The sequence below is a fragment of the Pteropus medius genome, unplaced genomic scaffold (genome assembly GCF_902729225.1).
Source record: "Pteropus medius unplaced genomic scaffold, Ma_sr-lr_union100, whole genome shotgun sequence".
NCBI classification, from domain to species: Eukaryota; Metazoa; Chordata; class Mammalia; order Chiroptera; family Pteropodidae; genus Pteropus; species Pteropus medius.
The window spans coordinates 32,988,907-33,010,733 of NW_024340696.1; the positions used below are offsets into that span (position 1 = coordinate 32,988,907).

At 35.1% G+C, this 21,827-nt stretch overlaps 1 protein-coding gene across 1 annotated transcript in view; it reads left to right on the forward strand.

The window, feature by feature from the left end:
• The window catches only part of RFX6 (regulatory factor X6), a 50,768-nt gene extending 42,205 nt beyond the window's left edge, over window positions 1-8,563 (forward strand). The window contains exons 15-20 of the mRNA XM_039871008.1: window positions 450-567; window positions 2,021-2,143; window positions 2,836-3,042; window positions 4,371-4,883; window positions 5,706-5,918; window positions 8,236-8,563. Coding sequence (XP_039726942.1) covers window positions 450-567; window positions 2,021-2,143; window positions 2,836-3,042; window positions 4,371-4,883; window positions 5,706-5,918; window positions 8,236-8,411 — 1,350 coding nt within the window. The 3' untranslated portion in view covers window positions 8,412-8,563. The remainder of the gene's footprint in view (window positions 1-449; window positions 568-2,020; window positions 2,144-2,835; window positions 3,043-4,370; window positions 4,884-5,705; window positions 5,919-8,235) is intronic.
• The last annotated feature ends 13,264 nt before the right edge of the window (window positions 8,564-21,827 follow it).

Here is a 21,827-nt window from a genome sequence, read left to right on the forward strand (position 1 = left end):
TATCCATCACTAGTTGGTGTTAGCCATTCCATATCAAGGAAACTAGGTATAGTGAAGGGATTTTTTTCTCTTGGATTAACAGATTAACAGTCAGGACTAGAGAAGTCACAGTTAATCATTCACAGAAATATATAACCCTTTCTTCGCATTTCACCTTCTGTTATATAAAATGAAAATTAAGAGATAAAACATTTTATAAATTATTTTATTTTGTTTTCCAATTCTATTAGGTAACAAATCCATATTGAATTAAGATGTATTAACTTTAAAAATGACAGCAAAGACAGACTAAAATTAAAATCCCTGGACAGATCATTTTATTTGATGTAACAAATGGCATGGCATGCCATCTGTCCATTTGTCAGGTTATCTACCTCTTGGTCTTATGTAGGATGTAAATTGTGGTCAGATGGCAGGTTTTATAGTCCATTTTATCCCTTTACTTTTAGACCAGCAAACAAAATGGAAGATCATTAAAGAAGAGGGCTCAAGACTTTCTGCTGAAGTGGAGCTTTTTTGGCGCTAGAGTAATGCATAATCTCACCTTGAACAATGCATCCAGTTTTGGTATCCTATATGCTTTATAAAACTCTTCTTAAATGAATTACATCATTTGTTCCTCAGTTGCATCTTCCACCAATTTTTAAATATGCGGCACTGTCATTTCTTAAACCATATCTGAATATTGATCCAGAAGAGACTAGTAGTTATAAGCCTGAGATAGGAAGTCATACCACATGCAGAGTTCAATCCTAACACCACTTCTCTTTGGTTTAGCCTTTACCCAAGCTAGTCTGCTCATCATAGAACGGGGAGAATATTTCTTTCATTGGATGTGTACGCACTTGAGTGAGATGATGTATGTAAAAACACATTACCTAACACTCGATAAACACTTAATGAATAATAGCTATTATCATTACATTCCATTAGTGCTTGGATAAGTGTTCTTTATTAAAAAATAAAATTAAAAAATAATACATTATTTTCCAAAGGCACTACTTATTGCAATATGGCAAATTTTTGCATCTTTTTCGGAAACACACATAGTTGCACTCTAGGGATCAAAGAGCAGCTTAGAAGACATGCTCTCATGTTTCTGAACCATCTTTCCTGATCTATATAACTTGTGAAACAAACTGAGTTGTTAGCTTTTTCAAAAATTGAGTACTTTTTTTCCCCTAAAATTTCTGGATTCTTATTTGTTATAATGTTATCTCATGGACAGTAGTTCTTATAGTAGTTGCATTATGAGCGATCTTTACATTATAAAATAGTTTATAATTAACTAGTTTTTATTGAATTTTCAATGGAATTAAATAAAATCAGTGAATTTGTATTGAGGGATGCACAAAATGTTTTGAGTCTATAATTTAAAAATCTTGTTTGTATTTAAGGTTTTTTAAAATATATGACATTGAAGCCTTACTTTATTATGAATAAAGACTTTTGTTAGAAAATCTATTGAATAGTTAAAAGAAGTTTGAGGTTTTCCAGGACAGCTTGAACATTAAAATTACTCTTTTGCTTTTTTTCAAATCAAAGAGTATTTTGTTCAGGCTGTAAAGATATCCTCTTACTCAATACTTTCTTCAGACCATTTTGGCCATCGTCTAATTATTTAGTACAAAGTAAACAGAAATAGGGCAGAGTAGAGCTTATTCTCCCCCAGGTTAAGGCTTATCACACTGCAAAGTGTGCCCTCTTAAAGCATAAAGCACGTCTCACTTTCATCCGTATTTTCCTTTGATGTAACTAGTGGCCAAAGAGCTGGCAGGACAGTACACACAGTGAGCTGGGCAGGCGGTACACAGAAAGATTAGAGACCCAAGTTAAGCATGTTGGTCTTAGCAGGTCATTTAAAGTCCAACAAGTATTTGTTTATTTCAGTTGCTCCTTGTAAAGTGTTACGAGATGGTCACAAAGATAACCTGGCTTCTCCCTCTTTCTCTTTCCTTCTTTTTCTTTAACCTTATTTCATCTCTCAATGCCCTCTCCCTATTCACCATCCATAAACAAGGTTCTTTCCATTTGATCCGAATGCTTCTTGATGAATACATTCTTCTGGCCATGGAGACACAGTTTAATAATGACAAAGAGCAGGAGTTACAGAACTTATTGGACAAGTACATGAAGAATTCAGGTAATTTAAAATCTATGTCTTGTTTTTCATATTTGTTTAAACATAAGTTCAAAAATTTCTAAGCACACATGTTAAGTGGGTTTATAACAGTCTCAGAGTTTTTCCCCAAACTTGTCACTGCTAACACAGTATACTAACACTATTGGAGCACTATTTTTTCTTTCCTAGAGACTACCCTTTTCCAAAGAGCAGTCAAAGTATTTTACTGGAAACTCTTAAGGATACAAAATCAATGTTCTTAACTTCTGAGAATCTAGGTAAAATTGGAAAGTTGACTATAATACAAAAAAAAAAACCAAAAAAAAAAAAAACCAACTGTAATTCAAGACAATATATGTACTATATCATGTAATATACCATCTTATAAATAAAGTAAAAGTAAGTTCTACAAGGAGTTTAGAGAAGGAAAGGAACACATCCTTTTGGGATGTAATGACTTGCATTTTGAAGATTGTTCACTCTACAGTGGATTATTTAGTGATGCTCAGAATGCACCAACATCCACGCATATACAGTTAATTAACCCAAACCAGCTAGGACCAAAGATCTGCCAGCCTTGTTTCCTACTGAAACCATTTCTCCAGAGTTTCCAGATTTCTGACAGAACCCTAAAAGATTTTCAGTTTTTCTTGGGCTTATCTACTAGGAATTTGGGAATGATCTTAACTTTCCCTTTAAAAAAATCTTTCCAGATGCAAGTAAAGCTGCCTTCACTGCTTCTCCGAGTTCGTGTTTTCTGGCAAATCGTAATAAAGCAAGCACTGTTTCCAGCGACACTGTGAAGAATGAAAGTCATGTGGAAACAACCTATATTCCTCTGTCATCCAGTCAACCTGGAGGCTTGAGCTCTGCTCTGCACCCATTCCCTGCTGGGAATACAGACAACATGCCACTCACAGGTATGTTGAGAAACAACTTAGAAAACCACTCAGGCTTCAATAAATTGTGTAAGAGCCTCCTCTTTTGTTTTCTTAAAGCTGATAACCTCCTGGCATTCCAAGAATAAAAAAGACTTACTTTAACTGACTTATAATAAAGGTTTATAATTTTTTTGTTATTTTCAGCATTTTTTATTCACATGTGATACAGGTGTCACACTTTCACATGCTCTCTTAGTTATGCCAAAAGTACAAATAATTAGTTATCTTCATTTATTAGCAGAAAAATTAGATTAAGTGTACATAAAATCTTTAAGATACTTTGAGAGTCAAAAAATGTTTTTTTAAATTTATTTTTGGCTTTTGAGGAGACTTTATTTCCCCTTCATTAAAAAGTGGATTTGGCCATTTTAAGATTACCATTATAATAATTTTTCTCTTTGGTCTAGGGTCCCCTATGTGTCAGTCTGAATAACGAGTGGCTTGAACTAGCTACTAGATAATTTCACAAGTCTGCTTATTGCCTTTTGTCTTTTTTGTAATTCTTTTATATACATTATTTCTTTGGACACAAAGAGTTTTAAACCTGAAAGAGCCTTCTAATTCAGGGGCTTAATTCCACCAGTGAGAAATTGGAGGCCAGAGAGTTGGTGGCATTCATAACTCATTGCTCATCAGTGGTGTTTGCATAATATTTTGAATTGGCTGCTTTGAAGCTCTGTTCATTTTGATATTATTGCTTTTTTCTTTTCTCCTGAAAATTAAGCCATTTAACATTCCACTTACTTTTTTTAATTAAGGAGAAATAGATCAGCAGACACCCTTGCCCTTCCCAAGCCTGTGCTCAAACAGTCTTCATACCTGTGGAAGCATGAAGCCGTCCCAGGCTTTCTTCCATAGTCACTAGCTCCCCAAGTCTCCCCTGTTGTGAACTATACATGTACCATGATGGTGTTTTTTTTTTTTAATTAATTATTTAATTTTATAGTGACTTTGGTTAACATAACCCAATAAATTTCAGCTGTACACTTTAACAATAAGGCATACATATAGTTACACTATATAGTTAGATTTCTTTTGGTCACCACATATTTGACTCCTTTTACCCCGTCTACCTCTCCCTCCCCCCACCCTCTACCCTGTGGTAAACACTGGCCTATAGTCCATGTCCATGAGTCTTTATGATGGTGTTTTAAAACCTAGATTTTCCCAGTTCTGATATTTGGGAGGGTGGGAATGAGCCAAGTTGGAAAAAATGTATATTAATATATCTCATGAATAATTTTTAAAGATGTGAGCCCATCTATTTTAACATACCACTAGGTAATACTCTGGTAATTTTTTTCCAGGCCACATAGAACTTTCCCAGAGCTCTGGCCATCTGATGACACCACCTATTTCTCCAGCCATGGCGAGCCGAGGAAGCGTCATTAACCAGGGCCCAATGGCAGGGAGACCCCCAAGCGTGGGCCCCGTACTGTCGGCACCATCACACTGCTCAACATACCCAGAGCCCGTTTATCCTACTCTCCCTCAAGCCAATCATGACTTTTATGGGACCAACTCTAACTACCAGACTGTATTTAGAGCACAGCCTCATCCGCCATCAGGACTCTATCCTCATCGCCCTGAGCATGGTCGATGCATGGCCTGGAGTGAACAGCAGCTTTCTAGAGACTTGTTCAGTGGCAGCTGTGCTGGGTCTCCATATAATTCTCGGCCACCTTCCAGCTATGGACCATCCCCACACAGCCAAGATTCACACAGTATGCAGTTTTTAAATACAGGAAGCTTTAATTTCCTGAGCAATGCAGGGGCTGCCAGTTGTCAAGGAGCAACATTGCCTCCTAATTCACCTAATGGTATTAAAATTTTCAAAGAATTTTTCCTGGCTTTTGAGTTGGCAATAAGACAAATCAGACATTGAGTTCCACCTCTGCTGAGTAGCATGTCATCCCATGTAAAGCTTCTAAAGATCATAGAATCTTAGACATTTAGAAATAATTTCTGCCACATACAAACATATCCCTAATTCTTGTGGCTTTATTAAAGTTGGCCTAAATGTCACACATGACAAAAAAAATGTCAAACCATATGTTTGAAAACCATCTTATTAGCTCAAAAGAAGAGTGTTCTATCCTTTGAAGATATTTTTAGTGAATAATGTTTTTTTCCTAAAGATCTAGCAGCAGATCTTAAAGATTAGGACCAAAACTGTGCCCCGTTAGGGTGAGAAAACACTTTAAGTTAGGGATTTGAAAAGATCTGTGGACTTCTTCAGCCACCAAATTAGGCTCTATGAAGGCCATGACTTCTCTCAGAAACATGAATTTATAAATGAAATTGGTAGTTGACAAGTAGTGTAATCTTTTTGAGAGGCTAATAGTGCTTTTTTAAAATTCATAGTCAGATCTTAATTTAGATAAGGAAAATATGAGAGAAATGTAGTCTTTTATCTTGAAATTAATAATTGGATAACTCCTACGTATTTAAAAAAGTGAACAGCGTAGTGAACCATATCCATATATAAGTACATATCCAATTTTATGGCAAATGTAGATGTGAATGTAATACTTACAGTATGGTATCTTTAGGGCTCCCTCCTATCATTTTATTCCTTTCTTCCTTACTGGAAGATTCTTTGTAATAAGTTAACAGTCTGTTCTCAACATTTTCTGTTATAGGATACTATGGAAGCAATATAAACTACCCAGAGTCTCATAGACTTGGATCGATGGTGAATCAACACGTTTCTGTCATCAGCAGTGTTCGCTCACTACCTCCCTACAGTGACATCCACGATCCACTTAACATTTTAGATGACAGTAGTAGAAAGCAGACCAGCTCGTTTTATGCAGACACATCACTTTCAGTTGCATGTCGAACTCCAGTAGTAGGTAAATTATTTTAGTAGTTCTTGAAAACATTTTTAAAAGTTGTTAACCTCAGGTGTGCAATATTACTTTGGAAGGTGACCGTTAAGGTGAACTGGGCACTCATGTTCCTATAGTTGATTTATCACTTTGGATCTGACATTTTATTCTTATATCTGTAAGTTACAGTTTTTACCATTTTTCAGTATATCTATCACTGTAAAACCTACTGCTAGATCTGTTATTTTTTCCAAAAAGAATAACTGGCATCTATTATGTATGCAAAAATTAATATAACCTATCAAAGGCAGTCTAAAAAACTGTAAGTTTTATGAGAGCAGTAATGACGTCTTTTTTTCACTCTCTCTTGTTCACGGTTGCACCCAGGGGCAGTGCCAAGAGGTGTCTTTGGGCCCCCATCATCTCTATCATACTCTAAAACCACTCAAAGTTAAAAAAAAGTAGTGAGTTGTGCTGGAGGTTACTATCAATTTCTCAGTTGTAGGTAAAATGTGATTAGACACCTCTGTCAAAAGTGTTGCAATTTTTATTGTTCTATAACATACAGTTTAAGTAAAAATGAGTAAAACATTGTGTTTGCTATGAAGTCCCCTAGCATCTTCCATTAAGGCTGTTTCTCTAAGAAAATCCTACAGCTTGTACTAGGTGCATCACCAACACCCAATAAAGTGTCTGCCACATAGTAGGAACTCGAGAAATTAGCAAGTTAAAAAAGGGGCAAAACATATATGTTTAGTTTCTAAAATTATTGATAAAGTATCACAGGGCAAGTATACATCTATATAAATATCAAGGCGAGGTGTTAACGTTTATATGAAATGGTTGAAATCTTCCAATGGAATTGGTTTAAGACTAGCATAAATAAAGGGCATTGACACCTAACCGGACCATAAGGGAAAATGAGATAAATTTCATTTCTCCTCACTCGATATGCTTTTCCAATAATTCAATAGGAAACACGTTTTTCCTTCCTGTGACCATCACAGATCTCCCTGAGCAGAGTCTAGTAGTTGATCTCATGCTATCTGCAGATGGTCATTGCTTCTAGGTTACTCTAATGAAGCGGAAAATTCCACTTCAGGAAGTTTCCTCATCATGAGACTAAAATGTACTGTGTTGCTATTGTTACTATTAGTTCTGTTTACTTGTTGAGATAGTAGAAGCTTTGATAGGACATAGCTTGGGTGTCGGTGGATTCTAAGCTTTAGTTGTCAGACCTGGCTTATAAGTAAATTGCACACAGAGCTTCAGGGTGAAAAGAAGGAGCAGAGTAAGTAGGTAAGATTTAGGACCTATCTTATTTTTCCTGAGTTATAAAGCCTGTTTTTTTGGTGACAGAGAAGATGACAGAACAATGAGAAAAACAGCAATGAGAAGGCAGCAACCATAAACGTAAGACATGGAGTATTGGCAAGCCAATTAGTCAAAATTTTTGAGAACCTACTATGTGACTGACTTCTTTCTAGATATGACGATATATGGTGGTGATCAGACCTCAGTTTCTGATTGTAAGAGGTTTACATCTTAGTAGGGGGAGATAAGGCAATACATATATAAACACATGCATTACAAAGATAATTTCAGGTACTCTGAAGTTGATTAAATAGGGTAAAATGACAAATAGTAATGGAAGAGATGTTTTTAGGTAACGTAGTTAGAAAAGGAAACCTGAGGTCAAAGCATTGGTGTTGAAAGCTGAGTGATGAGACGATGAAGTGAAGATCAGATGGTGAAGAAACAGCAAGTGCGTAGTCTCTGAAACGGGATCAAGATTGGGAAGTTCAATGTACAGTAAGAAGGCCAGTGTGTTTTGAATATGGTGAATTAAGAAGAAAATAGAACAGAATAACTCAGAAAGCAGAGATCACTTCACACAGGGTATTATGAACTGGAACAAAGAACCTGGGTAAGGTTATTCTGGCTCTCTCTGCAGGGTGAGAAGGTGGGATAAAGATGAGGTCACAAGAGTAGTTAGGAGATTCTTGTGTTGGTCCAGGTAAGAGAAGATGGTGGTTTGAACTATAATTGTGGAGATGCAGATGGAAAGAAGAAGTGTTTTAGGTATATCTTAGGTGGTAGGTTTATGTGAATTTGTTTGACATTGAGTTTTTATCATGAACTGTATAGGAGAAATAAATTCTAAAAGAATAGCAAGGGGAAAATTGGAAGAAGAGGATGGCTTTGAGACACCGTACACATTCAAATTTAATACAAGTACGTGTACTAAATGCAAAAATAAAGAGGCTTAAAGTGAGTGACACTTGCAGAGAAAAGAAAACATCAGTCAATTTTCAATTGCTGATTATATTTTCCCTTACAGCATCCAGCTTGCAGACCCCAATTCCTTCCTCCTCATCGCAGTGTATGTATGGGACTTCCAGTCAGTATCCAGCTCAAGAAACCCTGGATTCTCATGGAGCAAACGGGAGAGAAATGGTGTCCTCTTTACCACCCATCAACACTGTGTTCATGGGAACAGCAGCTGGAGGCACTTAAACCAACAATGTTGGGTAAGGGCCAAAACTTTAAAAATCTCTACTGCTCAAATTTTACTCAGACTGCCATCAGAGTAAAGAAAATGGAATACGCAGTGGCAGAACTTTGCTTTTCAAGTCATGGCGACGAAACTATGGACAACTTCATAGTGAATGGAGATATTTTCAGAATTTGCCTTGCGCACAAATTGTTTAAAATGTGCTCTCATTATTAATTATAGTTTCAAAAATTATCAAATGGAACCAGTGGAACTTTGAAGATGCAAACATTTCAACTATGAAGATTTAATATTTCACTTCCTAATTTATTGATATCTGTGTGCTGTTTCACCTTTGGTTTCTAAAAAGAGAAAAGTTTATTTAATGCCTTTAAAATATCTTTAATTTATTAGGATCTCAGACTCATTGTTTACTATCCCTTATTTGACAAAAAGTCAAATGTGTATGTTCTACCTCCTATGGAAATGTTTACAAAGTCAAGACAATTCAACTTAGCCGAGACCAAAGTTGCTTGACTTTCCATTTCTGTGCATTAGTGTGATGATTTCTGTTACATAGCAGTATTCCAATTCTGTGTAACTGAATGATGATTATAAATGCTTTCCCTCTTTATTTAAAAAAGATTAGAAGAAATAAAAGAAATAAAATATGGAAATATTTTTAAAAGTTTGGTTGCTCTGAGGGTTGGGACTGTTGCTGAAAAATGCGGGGCAAAGCTCCCTTGGATATCAAATTAAAGAGTAAAGCTGGTTGGTCAAAACACCATAATTCGAGAATATTTATGTATCAAATCCATGCATATAAATGTAAAGAAATTGTAACTTGTAGACTGCTTGAGCTTCTACACATTTAGAAGCAGTCTTTAATAAAGTACTTTGCTTATAAACAGAGTGAATAAGTGTTCAGGGATCATCTGGAGGCAAAGACAAATTCAGAAGTGAGGAATTATTAATATAAATTAATACAAGTTGATACAACCCATATCTAGCTCTTTTTCTTTTTCATATTTCTTAGCTGAAAGGTATGTTGTAAGACTCATGGCCTACAGTGGGAAACTTCCATTTACAGGCTTCTCCTATATAGTCTTATGACCAGCCTCACGTTATTTATATCAAGGATCTGGTTATTCTATAAGCTCTGGGTACCTTATAAAAGAATTTGTAAGCCCCAAATAACCATCATGATGTAATTTGGTAAAGACAAACTGTAGAATTGTTTTCAGAAAGCAATAAATAATTATCTGTGGACTTGGGGTATTGCTACCATTTGCTCAGTGGTATGTAGTTAATAAACTAATTGAGCAGAAAAAGTTTGCAGCAGTAATTAAATCATGACAAAGAGCAAGCTAAAAATTCTATTCTTTGTTATAATAATATTGCAAGAGTACAAAGGAGAGTGAAATTAATAAGGACTTGGATTGAAGTAGAAAAACAGCTTTAAGAAATGTTTGGAGATAAGTCTTGAAAATTAAGAACCAAATTTCCGTTGCATAGTAATTAAATATACATTCAGCATCTATTTTGTGTCAGGCACATTAGAAAATACAAAGATGAAAAAGACACTGCTCATGCCTTTAATAAGTTTTGATGTAATAATGAAGGGGTGATATGATAGGAAGTAGAAGCTCACTGAAGAATTTTGAGTAAAAAAGCAATGAGAGAAAAGTGATATTTAGAGAACATCTAGCAGCAGTTGGAGGGAGGAGGCAGACTACATAAGAGAGGAATTAGCCTGAGAATGGACCATTTGAGAGGCTGTTTCTCTCATCCAGATGTCCAGCAAATAAGTGCAGAGACTACATGGAATCAGACTGAATGAGGAAGAGAAGAGAGAAAGAAGCACAAGCATCATTTTTAAGAAACATGAGCATCATTTCAGAGAATACATTGAAGAATTGGTGTCTGAACTAGATATAAGGGATAAAAACAGGAATACATGAATAGTAGCTCTAAAGTTTTCCTTAATCCTATTTTCAAAACATTTCAGCATAAATAGTCAACCCTGTACTGATATTCCCTCTGTAAAAGAGGGAAAATGATCTGAAGCAGAGAGAAGCTCTTAAAAGTGACCATTGTTTTTGGGTTTCATGTGCATCTGGCTGACAAGGTATTAAATTCTGACCTTGAGAAGACTAACTTGCTCTTTTCCCCAGGCAGTGAGGCTTGAGTTTATCTCTATTAGATGTATAAAAGCCATTTCTCGATGCATGCACTACTGACTTTAAGGCAGGACACTTTTTTATTTCACAAGACTATTTGGCATATTGCACAAGATGTAGTATCCCTGGCCCTCAAACAGTAAATACCAAAGCATTGCCCACTGCTCCTGGCCTTGCGACAACCAAAAATACCTCCCATATTTCCAAATGCCCTTGGAGAAGTAGTGCCATTCCTGAGCTCTCCTCAGTCATATGTTCCCAAGTATAATTTCAGGATAAAAAGGTGTTAAAAAAAATTAAGCTAAATTCTAATTACAGTGATGATGTAAATTTTTTTTTTTATTTGTTTCTGCTTTGAGAAAGAAGAGGTCATGAGACCCTGAAGGTCTCACATGTCTAAAGCCCATTTTGGAAATGGAAAGGGGAATATTTTTCATTATCATAATGTCTAAAGGGGGCAGGTGTCCTGGCATGTAGAGTCAAGACCAGGGATGTGAGTATCTTGCAATGTGTGAGACAGTTTGCACAATGGAGAATTATTCAACTTAAAAAAGCCACTAACACTTGCATTGGAAAAATGGAGGTAGATCAGTGGTCTGTGAGGTGATTGCACCAAAATTTTGCCCAGTAGTGGCACCCTATTTTAAATGGTATCTAACTCAATCAGATAATTTCTTCAGGATCTGTGCCTGTGAAGCACATGCACAGCCTAGAGAAATAAACAGCCAAAGGAGTGAGGGAGTGGTCATAGGGAGAGAGAGAGACGGAGAGCTTGAGAGAAACTGAGTCGTGAGAGGGTCCAGTAAGCAGCAATGGGTGGGCCCCCAGGACACTGAGACAACAGATCCCCAGATCAGAGCCTTGGCAGTGCCATCTTGACCAGTGAGGAACAATGCCCGATTCTCCTCTGCCCACCTGAATTTGCCTGTGAAGTGCTTGATGGATGTAGTCTCCATTTAGCCACTCAGAGCACAACAGCTTTGACTATATCACCAAGTCTCAAACAAGATATGTTTCCTTTTCTTCAGAAAAACTGGATAAACAATAACTTAGAGACTCACTAATTACATTTTCGAACCACTGAATCTATGCTCACACAAATGCAGCTCACAAAAATGGGACAAATAATGTGCCAATTTTTGAAAGTCAGCCCAGGTAGGGTACTGCCTGCCTCTCCCCCCACCCCCACTAAAAGAAGGGAAGAAAAAAAAATCTTAGAGATAATAAATTCTGAAACCCAAACCCAGAGTTCCAACTTTTCAAAAAAGAAGGAGGCAAATGAGAGTGATATGTCCAAACTTCCTAGAAAGAGATTTCAGGTACTCAGATGTCTATATTACAGGGAATAAAATTAGTTATCCTATAAGTTTCACAGTAAAAGCTATGAATGCATATAAGGTCCGGAATAGTAAACCGTTCATACTGTATTTTGAAGGCAAATTTATAATCCTAAGTGAGTTATAGAAATTTAAACAAAAACCATCCAGAAAAGTAAACAATAGTGCTTATGACATACAGGACACTTTGTGCTTTGGGAAAGATAAGGAATGATGAATTTATATAAAAGGTTATTATACTATCTCATTCAATTATTGAAATCTAAATTAAATCCTTGAGTTTATAAATGGCAGAGAACACAATCTGTCTGTTCCAAAAGCACATTGATTAAATAAAAGGAAATAAATTTCAGTTACTCCTTAATTATAGGCATTAATTAGCAATGGCTGGAAAAAAGTTGGTAGTTGTTAATAGACTCCAGTAAATAATCCGTGCACTATTTTTGAGATATTTGATTACAAAATAAGTTCTTATCTGATTGGTTAAAATGTTTTTTATTAGTTTTCTAATATCAAAATCTTATAAATAGTGCTTACTTTCTATTGATCTTGGCTACATAATACTATGGTAGAAATGTTTTCCATTATAAAAATAGCCTATTTCCACAATGAGCAAAAATAATTTATTGGGGTTTTTTTTTGTAGAATCTAATCCAATTGGAGAAATCTCTGATTTTATCCCCAAAATTCTCTTCTAATGTCTATAATTTTAACCATACTCATGTTTACAAGGATAAACAAACTGCCCTTGTAAACATGAGTATGGTTAAAATTATAAGTTTGAACTTCATTAGTTTGAACTTCTGTCATATCATAAGGTTTTAGTAAAAGCCTCTCTGTCCATTCAAGAGCCTGGGAAGCTTTGGGTATATATATAAATGTAGAATATTTCTAGATTTCTTTTCCTATTAAAAATTTTATCTCATTTTTTACCTCAAGACTTAAATTTTATTTATTGTTTGAGTATTCTTAATGAAATGTCTTTGTAGTGTTTTTAGGTTTGGCTAGATTTTGTTAAGGAGTCAATGTGTCGAAGGTTCCAAGAGATACTCTTTTAATCCCACATTTTAACAAATATATCAACTTAACACCGGTGATAACAAAAAGAGACAAGGTCCTGCCTCTTATGGAGCTTACAGTTTATGAGGCAGGGCAGACCTTAAGCTAAACATTTACACAATTAGCTACAATATAGAGATAATTAATTAAAATTGTGAAAAGATGTGAAGGCTGCTCAGAGAAATTATTTAATGAGTTGAGCTCGTGAAGATGTATACAGGACAGGGATGGGGGTCAGGAAAGCTGATCAGGGAAACTTGTTGAAAGAAGTAAATTGATGGGAAGAATTAAGTGAGAAGTAGGGGACGTTGGGGAATGAAGTTGTGAGGGGAGGCATGAGCAGGCAGGACAAGTGTTCAAAAAGGAATCCATTATGTAAGAAATCTATGACTGGAGATAAAAGATGAAAAGATATGACAGAGCATGGAGAGCCTGGAAGAATGGCAGAATGAGTCTAGAAAGATATTTCTGAGACTTTCATACTTTAATGATGATCATAGAGGTTTGTTGATATAGCATGAGAAACTCAAATGATTGTAAAGATCTATAAAGTATTGTAAGAAGTTGGTAAGAATGTCACAGATTTTTATAAACTCTGAAATGCTGAAATATTTTCATGATGTCATCATTGTTTTCCTAGAATCCACTATTAAAAATAGCTTTTAAGCTTCTGCAATGTGTTCAATGACAACACATAATTAGGAAAATTAATTTCATGGTTTTTTTATTGAGATATAATTGACATATAACATTGTATTAGTTTTAGGTGTTGGTTCTCTTAATGGGGGTCTTAATTTGGATCGCTTTTAAAAATGATGATTTCAGCCAATAAATTGTTTTAAAAGAATTCTCAATTCTTTTTCCACAAATTCAATCCCAGAGTTCATTCTTTGAAAAATATATTTAAATATCAGAGGAAGGAAAAATATGTTAATGTTTTTAAGTGGTATTTTTCTGTATTGCTGATGTGATTAATTTTAACCTTAAAGTTGAAGGGAACTAAAGGTGAAGAGGTCAAAACCAAGATTTTTCAGTGTGATGTGGTGACTTTATCTTTTTTTCTTAAAATAGATATTGTAGAGTCTCCAAGTAAGAATTGGGTGAGAAGCACATTTACAAAAGTGAAAAATTAACTACTCAATTTGATACCTGCTCTAAAGTAAAGAGAAACCATTGTTTTTATTAGTTAAAAACAAGGGTGGTGATCTTACCAATCAATAGTCAGAATGAGGGTCAGAGATTTATAGCCTTCAAGCATCTTTAAACACAGCGAGGCAAATATAAGCTTCATGGGCAGTTTGTTTATCTGGATTTGTCATTTAACTGTGTGTACTTTAGCTTATTAATGCTTTTTACACATGACCTCCATGGAAAATAAAACTGTTTCCATATTTTATATTATAAAGTGGCAAGATTTCTTGAATTTAAGGGGTAATATTTTTGTACTATTTGCTTTCCCCTCTCCACACACATATACTGATTTTAACTCATTACTCATTGTCTGGTTACCTCTATAATTTATAATATTCATTTCAACTCCCCACTCTCCAAAGAAGCTTCACTTAGAAAATATGCCTGAAAATATAGTATCAGATATGTTTTCACAGAAAGCTGAGTATTCAGTTGCCTAGAGCGTCAGAAGCACTTGGACATCAAACTAGCAAAGAAAGCCCTGGAAGAGCACACTGATCCTTCAATGAAAGATAATACCGTGGCATATCAGAGGTTCTTTCACATCCTGATGCTCCCCAAGTAGTATCAGGGAAAAATGGTCAAGAACTGACTAGTGAATCCTGGAAACCAAAAAGAATAGCTTGCCTTTGGCACACGCTTCGATGCTAAATGGCTGGCCCTAGTGAAACTGCTGTCTAGCTTTTCCTGGGCTCCCTGCATGTAAGAATATGAAACCATTGAAGATTCAGATAGGGAACAGCAAAGACTAAGAAGTATCAGGATGACATGAGCTACGAGCTAATCTTGCATACTCCTAAGAAAGACATTGCCCCAAGAACCACAGACTCACCTTTATATAATAGCTTTGAAGTGGTTGTTTAAATTTCTGTTAAAATATGAAGACAGGATTAATATAAAATATTTCAAAGTAGAGGCAAAGTGTCTGACAATTTAAAACGCTTATTACAGAGTCTGACAAATCTGTCTTTGAAACCACATTAACTGTGTGACAAGTTAAATAACTTTTCTGAGACTCATTTTTCTCATCTGTAAAATGGGCTTAATAATAGAATCTACCACAAAAGGTGTTTGTGAAGATTAATTGGACTAATGCTCATAAAATACTTAGCATGATGGTTTTTGACACATGGCACAGATTCAATAAATGGTAAATTATTAATTTTCATTGTTATTCAAATCCTATGGAATCAGTAGTATTATTGAAAGCAATGCAAAGTGTTCTTATTTGTCTTTATGTATAATGTAGACTGTTCTATTGCTAGAGCTGTCTAGCAAGATAACCTAGGCTGGTGTAATTAAATAAGAATTTATTATGTAAAAGTAAAGGAAAAAAGCAAAATGTAGTAAATCATTAACTACTTCACTGTGGTTTCATAGAAGCGACACAGGACACAATACAGTCTGACTATTAGATATAAAAACATGATTACAAGCAATTTCTAATTTGTGTTTATACTCATTTTACTGGTTTCATACAATGATGTCAATTATTTCTCTATTAACCAATGAGAGAGAACTGTCGATGTTTATTTCAGTCTGATTGTCTTTGTTTTCACAGACCAGTAATAAGCAGTTATAAAAATGAGATTTTTCTATGAAAAATTCTATAAGAAGAAAATATTTTTATTAATTAATTTTCTTCCCACTGGAAAGTCAGTTAAATTAGTATTTAAAAATATAAAAGTTTAAATTTATAATCAGAAATTATTAATGTACTGGGTATTTCTAATGCCTTTATAACTGCAAGGTTAAGGGGCAAGGTGCTTTCTGTTCTCTTTATTGTTATTATAAGGAAAACCTGTACTTTAGCCAAAAGTACTCTCGAGCTACTAAGCTGAAAATCCAACTGTTGATTATTGAACATTTCCTCCAAGATGTACTGCAGGCACCTGAAGGTCAACATGTACAGACCAAGAGCCGTTTGCTCTATTCTCAGGTGTTCTGTTTTCCCTCTTGTCTTTATAGTCCTATGGAAGTCAAAAACCTGGAAGTCATTCTAAACTCTCCTTCACTGCCCAGTCTCTCTCCATCACTTCCAGAGGTATCTTTTTGGAACATAAACTACATCCCTCCTCAAGATTCTTTTCTGGCTCCTCTGTGATCTCAGAACAAGGCTCAAATTCATCGGCATGGGTCTAATACTTTTTCCTTTTTTTCTGCTTGGACTGAATGTTAATCAATATAATGTATATGCTCTTTGGAAATTTGTCTGCAATTGGAAGTTTCATCGGATTTTTAAATGTCAAAAGTAATCACTGTGTAGATACTGGAATTTCCTTTACGTTTTGTGGTCAGAATAGAAAGTGTAAGAATATGAATGATAAATTGTCAGTAGTAATGAAATGCTTATAAAAATCAATAGCTTTAATGGCTCTAAAATATTTCAAGACTTTAGTATTTGATGCAAGCAACATTGAAGGAAACCTTAGTTAATTGAAATCTTTGGCTCATTTCTCAGCCTTTCTAACGTTTGACAAAGTGATACTGAAAGATTGAGGAGACAGACCTTGATAGACCTCAATGACACATATAGGCAGATTTAACTGAGGCTAAGATTGTGATTTTTAAAAAGTTTGTACAGAGAAATTCAATAAGTGCAGTAAACTCTCTTCCTCTTCATTATGTGTCTCCTGTGGTTGGCTTATTCGTACTCAACTTGCCAATATAAATGTTGCATTCACTAAGGAATCTCTCTTGAAACCTCAAAGTATAGGTTAGTGTTCCCCTTACATGTTCTCCTTAGGTTTTATGCTTCCCCAGCATGACATTTATCATGTTATTTTTCTGTCTCCTTAACTAGACTATAAGCTCTGGGATGGCTTAAGTGATTGTTAGGTCGATATAGTCTCACAATAAATACATGTTTTCTAAAATTGCATGTAAGGAACACCTTTGAACTCAGAATGAATAATCACCTTCGGGTCCGTTGCTCAGGATGCTATGTACCAAATAACATAATGAGGCCAGAGCCAGGATGGCTCAACAATCACTGTCATCTAACAGGGGCTCGGAATCACACAAAGTATGAAAATGAGTCTAGGCTTGTCCTGGCATGGTCACTAATCTGAAGCATTCCTTGGAGAAGAAAGTTGTGCTATTTTTTTTCTTTAAATTTTATTTTATTTTGAATCATAGACAGAGATGAAATGCAAGGGAATTCTAAGAGCTAAGATCTAGATATTTATTTTAGTAGACTAGGCTCTCAGCAAATATTGATTAATTCACTAATTGATTGATTGTGAAGGGATAGAATATGCCTTTGAAAGTCATCCAGTATGTGTTCTAAATAAATACTTATACTTTTGTTCAAGAAGACATATGTTAGAATGTTCATTATGGAATTATTTCTAATAGGAAAAAAATTAGAATCAATGTAAATGACCATAAATAGATGGACTGATTAAAAAAGGAATTTATGCAATGGAATACTGTACTTTAGGCAAAATTAGTGAATTAAATCTACATGTATTAATGGGAATAAATCTTGAAAAGATCATGTTAAATGAAAAAAAGCAAGTTCAAAAGGATAAGTCTAATATTCATGTAAATTTAAAAAACCATTTAGTGTTTATGCATATGTGTGTGCGTGGCGGGGGGGTAAAAGTATAAATATGTGGTTGGGAGGTGTGTATGTTATCTTCAGGAAAATGATTACTTTTGGGGAGCAAGGCAGGGGAATAAGACTGGATAAAGTTTTGGTTATAATTTAAACACTACGTTTCTTAAAAAAGTATGTGAAACAAACATGGCAAATGTTATATATTTGTTAAAGTACGGTGATGGATACACTGATGTATAGTATTCTTTGTATTTTTTAGTAAATTTTAATATTTCATAATTATCTCTTAAATTACAATAGAGAAAAATAAGCCATTAAAGGGGACAGCCTATTAAGTTTTAGAAATGAAAACTTTACTCATAGACATTGATTCGGCAATGCAACAGTGAGCGGATTAAATATGTTATTGAGAGTTAAAGGGTTATTTAAGTCTTGTTAGGAAATGTTCATATCTCTGAGAGGTCAGTTAGGCAGTAATAAATTGTTTTGTTAGATAAGATGGAGAAGAATGTCTCTCCTTTAAAAATATATATACTTTTTTCTAAACACAAAAGCAAAAGTTGCTTGAAAATGCAAAATGAGAGAGAAAATCCACATATAATCCTGCTTCTTATAAATAAAATTTATAAATACAATTTTTACACACACTCATGTCCTTAGCTCCATATATGATTTAAGGGCATCACTCTGTGCATATTGATTTGCACTTAGTATTATATGATGAACATTTTTTCCTCCTGTTATTTAGTTTCCTTTGGCAGAAGATTTTTAGTAACTCTGTAGAATTTCTACATATGGATATGCTATAACTTACTTAACCAACTTCTTACTGTTAGATATTTAAGTGGCTTCTAGACTAAAAAGAATGAAATAGGAAATAATTTCCTGGTTTGCTCAAAATAATATGGCCTAGAATGTTTTTCAATCCTAGGATTGTTTTTATTAAACCCCAACATGTCAACACATACATTTGATTTTTTTTTTTTTAACATGAGGAATTATTCCAGATAATTGACTAAATTTCCTAGGTATTTTCAGCATGTCTGATGTCCAGGAGCCAAAACTACGATAACGTCCTGGTCAGCTATGAGCATGCCTGGGATCTGACATGCCTAGGCTATGAATATATCCCCACAATAATTTTTACCTGCCTACTTTGGAGGTGGAGAAACAGGATACCACACTAAAAATGTTCAAAATAAAATTCTTAAGAGATGAATAAATTGTTTAAATATTCTTAAATTGGAATTATTTCCAAAATATTAATATTATTGATAACTAGATGTGTTCTTTCAACGCTCACAACTACCTTATGTAATGTAGTACATTAATATTCATGATGAATGTTTTATGATTTCTTTAGGATAGACTATCACAAAATAGCCTTATTGACCTAACTGCCAAAAACAATCTTCTGAAATACGCACATCCTTGTTCATATATCCATGAGAGAATGACAATAGTCTAGGCAAGAGATGGTGAGTGCAGTGTACAACAGAGAACACAAGCAATTGAGAGTAAATACCATTAAGCAACCATGCTTAGTGAAATTCAGGCATGATGGAGGTCATGATTTGCCCACTATCAATGTCAATGTTACAGTTTATTCTTTAGTGTTCAGTTAATATTGATGAGGTTATAAACACACGGCCTCCTCTCCTGAAATTATTTCTCCATGCAAACATACCTCTCAATAGCCTAGCAACTCATCTGCCTTCTGCTTTCAAGGCTAGATGTATCATACATTCCCTTAGATAAAAGGAATGATTCGGACTCAACTTCCATATATACCTATAAAAGAATAAAATTCAATTTTCCACCCAAATCAGTTCAAATAACAATGTCCAACAATCATGGACTTTTCTAAGTTATGTTAAGGAGACCAGCTCCTGTTTGGACTGAGGCAGGTCGATGTGTTTGTGCTTCTGCTGGTCTACGAATTACTCATGGGAGGAAGCCCCATGTGTAACAAAAGCTGCACCTGGAATTCCTTGGGTTACTACCATCTATACAAACAGTGAGGAAGATCCTGCAATGTTCCAGGTAAAAGGTGGTTAAGGCCTCAACTCATGATGAATTCAATAGGCTAAAAATAAGAAAAGACAAGACTCAATTAATTGGTTGTGGGGGTTGGAGGTGGTGGTAAGAGCAATGGGAGAGAAAAGGGCTCATTTGGGAGATGTGGTATGTGATGATACAATAATTGATTAAGAAATATAGGAGGAAGTATAGTGTTTCCTTTAGGGATATATGGGTGAGGAGTGACAAGAAACATAATCATTTCATGTAAATTAATTTCAAAGTTTTCTGGTATGCCTAGAGTGGCCTATTTCTGGTCTAATTTCAGGAGAACCATAAAGGCTGGAAAAATGCACTTGATGGTCATTAAGATAAGGTGTTAGTTTAAACTTTAAGTGTCAAAATTATTGTCCAGGGAGTTTTCATAGACTAAGAAGGGCAGAGAGTCAAAAGAAAATCCCCAAGAAAATCCTATATTTAAAGAGAAGACACAGAGAAAGCATCCGTGAAGGAAACTGATGGTCAGAACTAGTAGCAGAAAATGGAGAGAGTTGTGACTTTACATAAAGGAAGTGGAGATTTTCAAGAATATTTGATGGTCAATAGTGGCAAACGTAATATAGGTTCCCCATAAAAAAAAGTTTGGAAAATATCCATTGGGTTTAGCAATATGGAGATTGATGGGCTTTCAAGAGCAGTTTGAGTGGAATATTCTGAGCAATAACCAGCTTGTATGGATTTGGACTGAGTTGTTAGTGGCAAGTGAGAAAAGGAAGACAGTGAGTATAGGAAATTCTTTAAAAACCTTTCCTTGACTCCCTGTTTTTGAGAACATGGGTTTACAGGGCTAAAAGAAGGTTGTTAGTTTTTCTTCTTTTGGGGAAAAATTTAAGTATGCTTATGCACTACAGGGAAATGATTGGCAGGAGAGAAGGCATCGAAGATACAGGAGAGAGGGAGATAACAGATGGGAGTGATATACCGGATGAGGTATCTTTATGCAGGTAGACTGTATCACTGGAATGCACTGATTGCTATTGTTTTTCTTCTCACTACCCTACTATGACTTTCTCTAGTCACATGCTATTTATTATCTATTCACATAATTTAGCAGGATCTGCAACATGACCTTGTTCTTCCAAGTTCTCCTGCAAAATCCTAGTGGAGGAAAAGTAATTGGACCTGGCGATTAGTGAGTGAAAGCAGAATCCAACTGGAAAGGTTTCTTCTTTTGGTTTTATACTTCTTTCTAATTGCTACATCGGCAATAAAATGACCTCATGATATGGTTTTCCTCATCCAAAAGACAAGCTCAAAGCAACACAGCCACAAAATCTTCATGTAAGGTGAAGGTTTCTGCAAAATCCAAGTGAACAGGCACATCTCAGAAGATCTCCTGATTGCCTGAATTGAATTAGGGTAGGTTTTAAGCCACTGCATTACATACAAAGACTACCCAAAGATGTATTATTGTTCTGGTCCAAAGTGAAGCATGAAGTCCTGATATAACAATAACAAGCCATGACACATTTAGGCTAGTCTAAAGACAGATATCAAACTTTCAGCTTTTTAATTACCTAATAAAATACACAGCGGACACCCTTTCTCCATCCCTGACCCCCAGACCACCCCTCGGATTCACTCCTCCACCCCTATGTGTGACTCAGAGGACAGAGTAAGGGTTAGAAATGTGGCGAAAGTGTCCTGCTATGCTTATTATCTGGTAGTTCTTACAAGCAGAAAATTTAATGCTTTGTCTTTTTAATTTCATGAATGTACATAAAATTTAAAATTGTCATCATGTAAAAATAGCAACCTCAAAATAGCCCTGTCAGATTCTTTTGTTCTATCTTCTCATTTCTAATAATCTCATGTTCTATCAATGATCATCTCCTGCTTCTCTTTTTCCAAATTTCTCTTCGGAAGTTCATAGCTGACATAACAATTCTTTTAACCACTGTCCCTTACCTAGAAGTTAACTCTCACTACCTTCCAACAGCAGTTCTAGAAGGCTTTTCTGAAGTAATAAGTCACCTTATCAACCAACAAGTATTGTTAAGCACCAGGCATTATTATCCTGAGGGGTGAAAA